Source organism: Lycium barbarum, chromosome 9, assembly GCF_019175385.1.
Source record: "Lycium barbarum isolate Lr01 chromosome 9, ASM1917538v2, whole genome shotgun sequence".
NCBI lineage: Eukaryota > Viridiplantae > Streptophyta > Magnoliopsida > Solanales > Solanaceae > Lycium > Lycium barbarum.
Window position 1 is genome coordinate 16073728 of NC_083345.1, and position 12018 is coordinate 16085745.

Sequence of the window (12018 nt, forward strand, 5' to 3'; positions counted from 1 at the left end):
AACCCAATATAATTACAAGGTTAAATAAATAATTAGACTACCGGAAAATACAAATTTGGAGCTTAGAATCTTACCCCCAAGAAGAATTGAAGCCTAAAACACCTGAAATCGCCTCCACAAGAGCTCTCAACCCAAAATATGAATTCATGAAATCTAAGTTCATTTTTTGAAAATGAAAAGGGGTTTCATCTCTGTTATTTCCACTTCAGCGGACCTTTCCTCTCAGGTGTTGGCTCGCACCTGTGGAGAAAAGGCCACAGATGCGATCGTTACTTAAAGTACAAAATGCACAGGTGCGGGGAAGAGTTCGCAGTTGCGGCCCTCCCCAAACCCACGTTTTCTCGCACCTGCGGACCAAACCCCGCAAGTGCGGTCACACCAGCATCAAAAAATTCTGGTTTTCACTAAGTCCGGTCCAACACCCAAGACTTATTCGGAACCCCATGAACACAACCAAACACGCTAACTCATCAGAAATCACGCTACGAAGTCACTCGCGCACTTGGATTTCCCGAAAGAGGTTACATTGACCCGGTGTTGATCCAAGTCAACTCCAACCAACTAAAATCAACATTTCCAACCAACAACCCAAAACCCAAACGGACGTCTCGAGACCCGAACCAAAGGCTCAACTAAGTCAAAAATAACCTTCCGGACCTAATAAAACTATCAGAATTCGATTTCGGATGCAATTTCCCAAAACTCAACTATTGGTCAACTCTTTCTCACTTATTCAACTTAGAATACTCTAAAATCGTCAAAACCAAACAAGACTCGCCCGATAGCCTCGGGAACCGCGCCACCCATCCCTGCAAGTCATAAATACCAAAAAGAGACTGCGGAAAAAGTATTTTGAGAAAAAAGAGTAAAATGTCTAAAACGACCAAACGGATCGTTACAAGCACAAACATTAACACTAGAACAAAATATAGTAAAAAGAGTAAAGAATATGATAAAGGAGAATGAAGCTTACTTTTGCAAGGAGGGAGTAGTAAAATAAGAACGATCTAAGTTAGTAAGTACGTATTGAAACCATTAAGGAATAACAAAGTTAATACACCTATAATTTATCTGTTTTTTTTTTGTCTAAGAATTGAAGAACCATTATGATTCTTCTAGTTAAATGTTATTAAAGTTTAAAGGCATCTCTCATATAATCAACTAATTTAGCGGGTCGGATTTAGAATGAATTGGATCTAATAAATTTAAATATTGATTTTAATGTTTTAATATTTTAATATTTTTTTTCTAAAAATTTATAACTGTCACGTTATTAAATAGGTATGAAAAATTACATAATGACCATAGAATTCAATTGAGCAAAATTGAGTGACTTTTAAAGATAAAATAAAATTGAGTGAATATAATAATCGATTTGCCTGGCTATCCAGATTATAACTCTGAATTTTAACCACAGCTAATTAACAGAATCATAATTTGTTAATTCTAACACTTTAAAAGTACCCACAGTTCATTTTCTCGAGAAGCTTCTCCTCATCTATTAAATTTCTCGATCATTCCCGTTTAGAAAAGAGAAAAAGAGAGAGAAAAAGAAGGCAAGAAGAGAGCGGTCGAACGTGTCCAAAGACGCTCAAAAACGTCTAGCAAGTGCGAACGTGTCACAACATGCAAAGTTACGTGTACCTTTCCTTAATTCAGCCTCTCCATTTCCCATGCCATATAAATTTCCACAACTAGATAGAGCTGAAAGTCCCAAGTAGTGAAAACTAGATAGGTAAATCAAGAAGAAAAAGATGGCTCAGATGACAATAGACCAACTAGGCGAGAAAGTGGGGGATTTTGGGCTGTTAAGTGGTCACAGGATTCCTGCTATTGGTTTGGGCACTTGGAGAGCTCATAATGCCAGGGACGATGTTTTTACTGCTATTGTTAAGGTACTTGCTCTCTGCTCTTATTCTTTTTGGTTTTCTTGATTTATGCTGGGTACAAGGATTGTTTCTCTGAAATCATTTATCATGTGTAGTGATGGTACTTACAATTTCATTTTGTATGGTATAGATGTATTGTATTGTGTTGTTGGAGTAATGTTGATTGGGTTGACTGTATTGTTTGTAGTCATTTAATAACAATTTTCTTGTTTGATTCGACTGAACTGTACCATAACTGATAATTTTACTAAAAGATTTATTAATAATTCAAAACTAAATATGATAGGACAATCAATTCAAACTCTTTTTAAAAACATAAAAGAAAAAAATGAGTAAGCACTTATTTATACTCCTCTGTTTCATTTATGTTTTTTAGGGTGTGTTTGGTATGATGGAAAATGTTTTCTTGGAAAATAAGTGAGTTTCTTACCTATTGTTTGGTAAGTAAATTTAAAAATACTGCATTTATATCTGATCTAGCAACACTATGGGGGTGGGGGTTCGGGGTGGCGGGGTAGGATAGTCAAGGGATGGGGTGGGGGCGGGGTGGGTGGGGAGGAGATAATAATTGGAATTTCATTAGGGAACTTGGTTTCCTTGAAGTCATTTTTATCATTTTTAAGGAACTTTTTTTTTGAAAGAAAATGTTTGTCCTACCAAAAATGATGGGTAAACATATTCCGGAAAATGTTTTCCTCCCTAGCAAAACCACACCATTTGTTTGACTAAACATGAAGTTTAAGAAAGTTTGAAAGATTCTTGAATTTCGTGCTTTTAAATGAAAGATGTATGTATACCAAAATACTCTTCTAACTTGTGGTCTTAAACGTATGTGATAGTGTGATTTTAGGGATTAAGGAGTTCCTAAATATTTCAAAACATTAGATTATGTATTGAGAGAGTACTATGAGATAAAGGGGTATTTTTTATTTTCTCTTATCTATCTGGGTTAGTTCAACATCACAAACTTAATATTTATGTTAAGACACCTAAACTGAAACAGGGGAGTACTAGTTTTATATAAAAACATAAATTTTAGTCCCTGCAGGAAATTAGGGTTAATGTGTTTGGAGTTTGGAGTGTGTAAAGCTAAAGTTTTAGTTGTTAGACACAACATGCTTTTATCTATTTAAATTATGTCAAATATTTATTTAATTATGTCTATATATTTATTTAAAATTATGTCTATAACATAATGTTAGAATTATATCTGAACTCTTTAAACTATACATATGTTAGGACAGTTACAGCCACTGAATATTTCCTTGGATGCAATCTTTATTAGTTTGGGTAGTTGGTCCCCTTGTTTAATTCAGGGCGTTTATGATCCATTGACATTTTTTTAAGTGATTGCTAGTGTCCCACACCATGCTTTTGTGGGTTCATGTGTGGAGTTAACCCAGAATTCCAATATGTGGATTGATAGTATGTTTTGTGTCACTTTGATATATGGGCAATCTATTCCGTTCCTTAAATTTTTAGTGGTTTCTAGTGGTTTCATTTGGCATCATCATAGTGGAATGTCTCAGTTTAACTGGCCATAATTGAAAATTTCATAAGATGTTCCCGAGAACCTGTTCTTTGAAAGAAAAAACATGGTCTAGGATCTCTCAGATAATTGGTTTATGAGGGGAAAAAAAAAGGCATAAAGCTACTTCCAGAGGAACGGTTCTCAGGTGGTAATCTAAATATAACTTGATTACAAATTTGATGATCATGGAAACTTTTTTTTAATGAGAATGCTCTGACTGGCGCTGCAGGCTGGCTACAGGCATGTCGACACAGCGGCAGAGTACGGAATCCAAGATGAGGTTCTTTTCATATGTGATTTCTCTTTTAAGTTGTTGATCTATATCCAAGTAATATTTTTCTCTACAAGTTGCTTAGCATGCAGGCAGAAGCACATAGAAAAAGAGGCCTACAAATGCTTCTTATGATTCATGAACAAGGATGGATGGAGTATTGCTGCTGGGTTCATCTGACCCCAGTATATTTTAGTCGAAAAATAAATTTGTGTGTAAAAAGTGCTAAAATGGCAACAAATAGTAGGCCTGAACCCATAATTCTAGAAATACAATGTGTTCAATGTTAAAAACCTTAAAACTCATAGAGCTTAAATTAAATTCTGGATCTGCCTACAGTAAGGTCCTACACATAGTTTAGAATGTTGTTAGTCCTACACATAGTTTAGAATGTTGCAGAACTGAAGTTTCCAAAACCGACATGCAAGTACGAAATTTTATCAGCTTAAACAGATGTTTAACAGTCTTATTTGTCATTAACAATTACATCTTTTTTGTTCTTATAGGTTGGTCATGGAATCCAGGCGGCTATACAGGCAGGACTTGAGAGATCAGCTTTGTTTGTGACATCTAAACTATGGTATTAAAGAAACTATGCTAACTTATTTAGCATCCCTTGTAGTATTTTACATTCAATGTGCATTTAAACAAATTATATGTGGATATAAGGAGATTTTATTGGTTGTTCTAGGTGTACTGATTTATCACCAGAGAGAGTTCGACCCGCATTGATGAAGACACTCAAAGAACTGCAACAGGATTATCTTGATCTCTACCTGGTACTTTCACAATCCCGTCTTTCTGTGGTATTTTGTTGTAGTCTTGAAATCTAATTAAGGAATCTGAACATATTATGTTGAAGATCCATTGGCCCTTCCGTCTAAAGGACGGAGCGAGCAGACCTCCCAAAGGAGGGGAGGTGTCCGACTTTGACTATGAAGGCGTTTGGAGAGAAATGGAGAAGTTAGTGACAGACAAACTAGTACGAGATATTGGAGTATGTAATTTCACAGTCAGAAAACTTAATAAGCTCTTAGATATTGCCCAGATAGTGCCTTCTGTATGCCAGGTTAGTTAGATATTCTTGTATTTCACTTAATGGTCCTCTTTCTTTTTCTTTGTATTTATGGTGATCTTCCGTGCTCAGATGGAGATGCACCCTGGATGGAGAAATGAAAAGATGTTGGAGGCTTGCAAGAAGAATAAAATCCACGTCACAGTAAGTAACTGAAGCTCTGTGCATGACATATATTTACAGTGTAAAGAGGATCGATATTGGACCTAAGTTATGTTCCTTTTGTAGAATAAAGTTTGAAGTAAAAGAAATTACACATGATTTGGTAGCTAACAAGCTTAAGTGTAATGGACTAGAAACGTCATACTTTACCTCTGTACTTGTATATCTAATCTTGAACCCCTAATAATCTTGTTTATTTATAATTTCGCTCGAGCCTACAAAGGGCCAATGGTATATAAAGGTGGTGGAATGAGCCATTCTACATGTACCTTTTGTCATCTGTTATGTTTCATGGAGCATAAAATTAGAGGGGAATTCAGAATTTAATACTTTGATGAGTTTAACATTTAAGGTCTTCTTATTGATTTTATTGCACTTCTGAAATTGTACATTCAGAATTACTAGTTTTTCATGCATATTTATGCTACGTGCTGAAGTTATTGAGTCAGTTTAACCCAATAAACAAGGTTGCATCCGCCAATATTGGTGCCACCTAATGCATTTCCATTAACTATCGATGTATGTCAGGCATATTCACCTCTAGGTTCACGAGAAGTTGATCTTGTCCATCATCCGGTAGTGGAGAGGGTAGCAGGAAAGCTAAATAAAACCCCAGGGCAGGTGCTTGTGAGGTGGGCTTTACAAAGAGGAACAAGTACAATTCCTAAATCCGATCATTCTGAAAGAATCAAAGAGAACATTAAAGTGTTCTCATGGGAAATTCCAGAGCTAGATTTCAAAGCTATCTCTGATATCCCAGATCAGGTAGTTTTCTCGTCATTTACTCTTTCCATCCCAATTTATTTCAATTTATGTGATAGTGCTTGACTGGATATAATGTTTGAGGAAAAAAGAGAACTTTTTGAAACTTATGGTAAAAAATAAGCCTTAAAGAAATATGTGGCTATAAATCATTTCATAGAAGGTAAAATTGAAAAATGTAAAGTTAAATTGTTACTAAATATAGAAAGTTAATTCAAGTTAATTCTTTTTTGAACCGACTAGTAGATTTTAAGCATCATACTACAATGTTGCCTGTTGGTTTCACTTGTATCAAGTGTTGAATTTTGAGGAAAGTTATATGTCAATGCACTGTTAATTTACCATGTAGTTATTGAATTTTACATTTACAGTAGAAGTTACAAAATTATTTGTTGTCACATTTAAGTAATTGAATTTGACCTACTATAACAGTACTCACTATAAGAAGAAAACTTATCCGTCAAGTTGAATTCACTATTGTAGTGGATGATATTTGTGACTTCTCTAGTATAGTCAAAAATAGTTTTTTGACTTTACTAATATAATGGTTAAAATCCAGTGACATTGTGACTAAATTAGCATGGACTTAGTTATGGTGGGTAAAGGTTGATTGTAATGTTACAAAAAAGTAGTTATTTTTATGAAAGTAATGCTGTAGACTTGTAGTGTGTAGTGTGTAAATTTCCATGATGGAAATATGGCAAAAGAGAGTTTTGTGAACTTAATGATATATTGGATATAGTTTGGTGACCATACGTGAACCTTGATAGAAAAAATGCAGGATTTATCTAAGTTACTATTCTTCGTTTGTGCAGATGCGAGTACTAGATGGGGAAGAGTTGTTCGTGAACAAGACTGATGGGCCTTTCAGAAGCGTTGCAGATATTTGGGACCACGAAGTCTGAGTTTTCCTTTAGTTTACAACTGCGTTCTTGTAATATGTATAATTTATTCTCCCTCTAATAAATTATTGAGTCCTCTTTTGTTGAAGAAACTGGTGCTCTTTATTGGGACCATGTTTGAAAGGAAGTAGAGTTGTAATTGAAGTCTTTTTTTAAGGTTTTTTATTGGTTAAAGTTATTGTTTTTTAATTATTCAAGTGTAAAAAAAAAATCGAGTTAATTGAAAGTTATAAAATTGCGATTAGCGAGTATTTATTGGTTTAAGTGCACATTTATAGTTTCATGTATATGCGTTTGCTTTATTTTTGTATTTTAAAAAAAATATTTTGTGATATATTTAGGGCTTGTTTGGCCATGAAAATTGTGAGTGTTTAAAAAATATAGTTTTTGTTTTCAAAACAACTGAAAAAATTGAAAAATACACTTTGAGTAAGTTTAAGTGTCTATCTGGTCACCTTATAAGTTTATATGCTTATCTTACAAAACATGTCAAGTTTAAGGGTCCATCTGGGTATTAAGCCTAACATTAATGTGTGGTTTAACCATGGTTTAAGTGGCTGTTTTGGTTAAACAATTGCTGGTCCTTAGATCTGTAAGTGTCCAGATGTCAGCAAATCAATCCCCCAGGACAAACTGGACACTCCTGTACTGGAGGGGAGCTGCTTCCCACCATGCATGCATGTCTATGTATCGGACTTGGCTCCTACCGGTAGGAGATCCGTCCAGTTCCTCCATTACCGCTTTAAAATTATGACATGTGCCCTTTTATTAATCTAGTGGTTCAGATTTGTTTGATTAATTAAAAGAGTTTTAACTGTGGTAAACATTTCTCTCCCTTATTTACTATGCCTTTGAATTATCCTTTTCTTCTCTGCATAGTTTTTCTAAATTAAAGTAAAATATCTTCTCACTTTTTTTATAGACTAATTTCACCATTACCTAAAGAAGTCTCTTCAAATTCATTTTTGCAAGGTTATGGATTTCTGGGTTTTTATTGGTGGTGTTGATATTTGGGACTTCAAATTCTTATAATTATTCGCAGAGGCTTCTTTCTTGTGATGTGTTTGTTTTCCAATTGATGTTTTTACCTTTTCTTTCAGAAATTGTAATTTGGATTTTCTATACGAGTTGCTTTTTCGAAAAAGTTCTTTCTCGTCACTTTTATGGAACGATTTGCTTAATTAAACTTCTTCATATCAATTTTCTTCCGTCTTGGATATCTTCCAAATCTGGCTTCTTTGAAAGCCCTCCTTCATAGCAACCTCACTTTCATCTATTTCTCTGGATTATTCAAGATTTATCTATTAAAAATTTTAATGTCTATTTGCGATGTAAACTTAGTCAAAGAGCATGAATATGTGGAAGTGGAAAACTATGATGAAGAGAAGGATATGAGGCATTCTTCAACATGTGAAGAAGGAAGGGAGCAGCAATTAGGGAAATAGAGAAATGGAGAATGAAAGATTTCTTCAAGTTGATGATTATTCTGGAAAGATTTGGGAGAAAAGAAAGGATTTATTAAAGCAAATTTTTACCATGGTTAAACTCTTTTAATTAACCAAATAAATCTGAACCAACAACATATTCAATGGGATCCCATAATGTGAGGTCTGAAAAGGGTAAAGTGTACGCAGACCTTACCCCCACCTTGGAGGTAGGGAGACTGTTTCCGAAAGCCCTCGGCTTCCAAGAAACAAGGCAAAGGAAAGACAAGACCCAACAAATATAAATAGGAATCAAAGGGCAATAAACGATCAAATAAATCTGAACCGTTAGATTAATAAAAGGACACATGTCATAATTTTAAAGGGGTAATGGAGGAACTGGACGGATCCCTGCTGGAACGTATAATGCTCAAAGCTTCGTTTTTGTTCCTAGCTATAATTGCAGGAAAATTGTGTGTCGAGCATAAATGAGAATGAATACTTAATTAGTTAGGCCTCAAAAGTTAAAAAGTATAACCATCTCACATTATCTTTACAACTTTTCAAAAATCGAACTCATTTCATTATTCACATTTCTCTGCCTAATAATTCTTCCTTAACTACATACTAAATACAGCAGAGTAATTAAAGTCAATTGAATAGTAACAAAGTATAACAGAGCACTAAATTTACAGTGTCCTAATCTAACACAAAACGGAAGAAGGTAAGCTTGAATCAATTTGATATGACAAATGAACTGAGAAAAAAAAAGACATGGAAGAAATAAAAGAGAAGAAAGAATATAACAGTACTACTCGTGATTTATTTTCAAAATAAAATAAAATATGTGCACTAAATTTATAAAAGTAAGTTTTTCCACCCTTTTTATCAACATTCTCAGGCTGACCGCCACGAAATTGGAATAAGAATAAATAGACAACTGGAACGTCTTTCTCTTTTGCACAAAAATATACTCCTCCTTTTTCCATTAAACTAACAATTTTTCTTCAATTTGTTTGTTCTTTCCTTCGATGAATTTTCCTTTTTCTCTTATAGTAAAATCTCACCGATGTGGGACTTTACACCCCGCCTCACGCCCAGGACTGGACATATGAGCGTAGATAAATTAATATGGCTGCCCAACATCTGTAAAAATTGGAATGAGTTTGACTCTGATATCATGTAAAGAAATGGATCTTGGGCCTAACTCAATGCAAAAAATTAGCTCATGAAAGGAGGTTTGCCCAAATACATATAAGAAATCCAAATTTACCTCATCCCACCGATGTGGAACTTAACAGTTTGATCATCAATAAATATAAATGGAAGCGAAGTCTTTTCTCCTGCAATATATAGGACAAGATCTTTTCACTTGACAATTTTCTTCTCCACGGTTCAAATTTTAAAATAAAGTTTAATACTATCCCATGTTATTTTAAATTTGCTTCGACCCTTAATTAGAGGTCTCAAGTATGACCCAAAAATGAACAAAATTTTGGTAGGAAGAACTTCCCCATATAATAGGTCTTACACAAATTTAAATTAGTCTGGCTTTAAAACGGGTACCCAATGCCGTTAAAAAAGAAGATATACATCATTTATATCAACTTTATCCTTATTCTAGATGCGCTTTTATCACACTTTCAAAATTGATCTTTATTCCAACTTTCCAAGATCACCCGAAAATATTATAATACTATAAGTGGTCGTTTGGTTTAAGGTATAACATGGGTTATGCCGGTACTAATTTTTATACCACGTTTGGTATAAGGTATAGATTTATCCCGAGATTATTTTATACCTTGTACCAAACGTGATATAAAAATTAGTGCTGGAATAACTCAACTTATACCTTCTTAACCCACTTATACTGATATTATTTTATACCATCTTTCAGATGGTATAAAATAATACCAACAGATGGTATAAATTAGTCCCGGGATTGTAATCCCGGGACTATTTTGACCTCAAACCAAACGACCACTAAGTTTACTTTTAATGATTATGTGGAGATCTGGAGGATACTATTGGAAGCATAACCTTCCCACTGTTTTTTTTATTGTGTGATTGGCAAAGAACCGATATGTCGATAATTGAAGCTTTTGAAACATGAACATAATGAATTATCAATGATTTATAGGTTGGGTTATGATTTTGAGTTTCTAGAGAATGAAATCACCTTTAATTTAGCATGTAATGTTTTACGCCCCAGTAGGACTTCTAGCCCGCATATGAACAAAACCAAAAACCAAAAAATAATCTAAAAGAAATAAAAACTAATTCTAATGCTTCATTATAAAATAGATGAGTACATGTATCCAATAATAAGAAAATTTAAGTAATACCAGCAATGACGTAAAAACTAAGCATGTGACTTTTAAATTACACTTGAGGCACTTTATTGAATTCCACTACCTAAAGTGAACAAGAAGACTATTCCTACTTTCTATTAGAATTAAGCATATGAGATGTCCTCCGAATCCACATTCTTTGTGTATGGCAATTTGACACACCATCTTTTTTGATCCACCACTTCTTGCCCTTAATTTCTTCTTCCTCTCTGCACATTGTCTAAACCTGAAACTTATAATGTATTTATTTGGATAAAACAAGGAATTACGTAAACAAATATTAGATGTTATACAACAGTTAAATCTCATATTACTATGATTTTTGTCTTGTTGGATATACGAAGAAACTCTGACACTAAAAATCAATAAGAATCGTAGGAGCACATAAGGCATCTCAAATTATGTAGACTTTGACCTAAAACGAACGATATGACACCATATTTATAGTGTCTTTAAGCTAAATTAGCCCGAAGGTTTTAAGGTCTATAGGGAAAAAAGGCATGTAATGGCAAGAATGAGAAAAGTAACGAAAGGATGACTTTTGAATCGAGTGGATTTATTAGAGTAAGCTGAAGGTGGTGAAAAATAAGGGTATATGGAATAAGGCGGTGTTCGAGGCTGTAGAGAGCAGTCTTCAGGGCAAAAACGTCGGGCTGGTGGTGGAGGTGGCGGTGGACAGTTAATGACCGGTGCTGAAGGCGGTGGAGGAGATGGTGGAGGCGGTGATGGTGGTGGAAGTGGTGGTGATGGTGGAGGCGGGCACGGAAGTGGAGCTGATGGTGGTGGAGGAGATAAAATAGGTTGACATGGGTTCTCACAGGCTTCACACATTTCACAAGCTATTTGGTCTTTGGAAATTGCTGTGATTGTTGACATGGCTTGAATTTGGACATTGTTGAGTGAAAGGAGAAGAAGAAAATTGAAGGTGAAGAAAATGAATTGAGAACTTGGAGGAGCTCCCATTTTGAGAAGCTAGGCCCTTAAACTTCAATGTATCAAATGGACAAGTACAATAGGTTGGTGTAAAAAGTGGGGATATATATGAGAAAAATGCGTGTGGGGTTGATGGACTAGTGCATCTTACTGAAGACCGCACTATTCCTAGTGTTGCATCTTCTACGCTACCTATTCTCTGTGACATAAACTGGAGTTTAAATTATATATATAATTAATGTAATACATTTTAATTGTGGTAGGTTGTAGCAAGTAACTTTTTTTATTTTTAAATAGGGGTGTTTAAATGAGACTGAAAAATCGATCCGACCGGTAAGCTGAATCAAATCGATTTGATAAACCGAAAACCGGCTTGGTTTGACTTGATTTGATTTTCAATTTTAAAAAACCGATAACATTTGATTTGGTTTGGTGTTAAACCAAAAAAATCCGAACCAAACCGGTATATATATATATATATATATTAGTAAGAAGAATACAAATTCAAATAATTAGTAAGAAAAGTGTAGCTAATAAAAAGAAATTTCCTAAAGGTAAAATAGAATTTCTCCCTTATTCAGTTTTACGGTTCCCTCATTTACATGGCATCTGAATTATTACTAATAGGCTAGCATTTTATCCGTAACAAATTAAAGGGAAGAAAACGGCACAATTGGAATTTAAAAAGATTTGATAGATGACTTTGTCTTTCTGTTTA

The 12018-nt window shown here is 34.4% G+C and overlaps 1 protein-coding gene across 2 annotated transcripts; it reads left to right on the top strand.

Annotated features, from left to right (window-relative positions):
* The first annotated feature begins 1556 nt into the window (after window positions 1–1556).
* LOC132608950 (aldose reductase-like) lies at window positions 1557–6843 on the top strand. 2 transcript variants are annotated; one of them, XM_060322768.1, is made up of 8 exons: window positions 1561–1895; window positions 3650–3700; window positions 4198–4271; window positions 4383–4470; window positions 4554–4760; window positions 4839–4910; window positions 5457–5693; window positions 6506–6843. In XM_060322768.1, exons 1-8 carry the CDS (start codon window positions 1755–1757, stop codon window positions 6593–6595), a joined length of 960 nt encoding a protein of 319 aa, XP_060178751.1. In that variant the 5' UTR covers window positions 1561–1754; the 3' UTR covers window positions 6596–6843. The 2 variants fall into 2 exon arrangements, with proteins under 2 accessions (XP_060178752.1, XP_060178751.1); XM_060322769.1 differs by lacking the exon at window positions 3650–3700 and having other exon boundaries at window positions 1557–1895.
* Window positions 6844–12018: the final 5175 nt, after the last annotated feature.